The 1,749-nt window shown below is 43.8% G+C and overlaps 1 protein-coding gene across 1 annotated transcript; it reads right to left on the bottom strand.

The window, feature by feature from the left end:
* Positions 1 to 223: 223 nt before the first annotated feature.
* On the bottom strand, positions 224 to 685 carry LOC311045701 (calmodulin-alpha; the record flags this gene model as incomplete). Its single annotated transcript, XM_084057661.1, has 1 exon — positions 224 to 685. The coding sequence occupies one exon, from the start codon at positions 683 to 685 to the stop codon at positions 224 to 226; it is 462 nt and encodes a 153-aa protein (XP_083913787.1).
* Between the last annotated feature and the right edge of the window lie 1,064 nt (positions 686 to 1,749).

The following is a 1,749-nucleotide window of genomic DNA, read 5'->3' on the forward strand; positions in this document are numbered from 1 at the left end:
TTGTAGGATTTTCTTCCTTCTTTTAAGCCCAAAACACCATGACAGCAAAAGAAAAGGGACATGGGGACAAGAGCCTAAGCTGTTTACATCCAGTTGCTTTGGACGGGAGGGAGGGCAGGAATGAAGGAGGGGGCTATTAAGATTTTACAGATCTTACACAAAGAAGAAGTTACACAAAGAAATAGGAAAAGTATTTATGTAAGGAAAAACCTGTACAAGGCCTTCACTTCGCTGTCATCATTTGTACAAACTGTTGTACAAACTCTTCATAGCTGACTTGTCCGTCACCATCAATGTCTGCTTCTCTGATCATCACATCAACTTCCTCATCAGTCAGCTTCTCTCCCAGGTTTGTCATCACATGGCGCAGCTCAGCAGCACTGATGAATCCATTACCATCCTTGTCAAAGACACGGAACGTTTCTCTGATCTCCTCCTCGCTGTCTGTGTCCTTCATCTTCGAGGACATCAAGGTCAGGAACTCTGTCAAGTCTATTGTTCCGTTGCCATCTGCATCCACTTCATTGATCATCTCCTGCAGTTCTGCCTCTGAGGGGTTCTGACCCAGAGAGCGCATTACAGTATTAAGATCTTTGGTGCTGATGGTGCCATCGCCATCCTTGTCAAAAAGCGAAAAGGCCTCTTTGAACTCCGAAACCTGTTCCTGTGTCAGTTGATCAGCCATTGTGATGTAGATAGTTGCCAGTTTATGACAAAAACACAGAAGAAACTTATTGACTCGTACTTATTCACTCGACTGAACAGGCAATCTGTATGAAAGCCCCTTTGAGCAAGACTGTCGTCATCAATATGACAACATCATCTACAACATGATCTCAGGAAGCAATGCCGCTTTAGACCCTGTCTCCCAGCATGCCTCGTGTCAAAAGTAACGGATCTACAAGCTAACACCACCTTGCAATGCGAGGCGTTGCTAACTTGTAGACCAGTTATTTGTGGAACAAAACTCTATCGTACTGCAGAGTGTAAATTAGGTTGAAGGTATCGAAATTTAGTACAGAGTGGCAAGGCATTCTGTGCCATTAATGTATCGAATTCAGGTACCCAGCCCAAGCATACTGTCCTCAGTCAGCTGGGTTGGAGGAAAAATATAATGGCATTCTGAAATGCTTTAAAAGCATTTGCAGAAACAAGATTGAAGATTATATTGGATTACATGTTTGCCTTTAGCTGTGAATTGAGACAGTGTATGTGGAAAAATTATATTAACTGACTAAACTACACTAGATTCACTGGAGAATATTAGTTATGTGTTACACACTACATAAAGATCTCTTAGTTAGACACAAAGTAATCTCTCAAGACAGATTCTGCTAACATCACTGGGAGGAAGTGGACTAAGAAAGGGGAGGAGCCAAACCGGTTCCTGTTTCTACACACCGAATGGGTTCCTCTTCCCAGATTGGACACAAAGAAACATGCTTGTTGCGCGCAAACACACACACACACACACACACACACACACACACACACACACACACACACACACACACACACACACACACACACACACACACACACACAGAGAGAGAGAGAGAGAGAGAGAGAGAGAGAGAGAGAGAGAGAGAGAGAGAGAGAGAGAGAGAGAGAGAGAGAGAGAGAGAGAGAGAGAGAGAGAGAGAGTGTGTATGGACTAGGAGGGCCTATTCCTGGTCTAAGCTCTGTCTACTCCTATTAGCCAATTAGACATCAGATTAACCACAGGGAGGAAACATGAGCAGGGTCACT

The sequence above is a fragment of the Gymnoscopelus microlampas genome (assembly GCF_963454915.1).
Source record: "Gymnoscopelus microlampas genome assembly, chromosome: 5".
Classification (NCBI taxonomy): domain Eukaryota; kingdom Metazoa; phylum Chordata; class Actinopteri; order Myctophiformes; family Myctophidae; genus Gymnoscopelus; species Gymnoscopelus microlampas.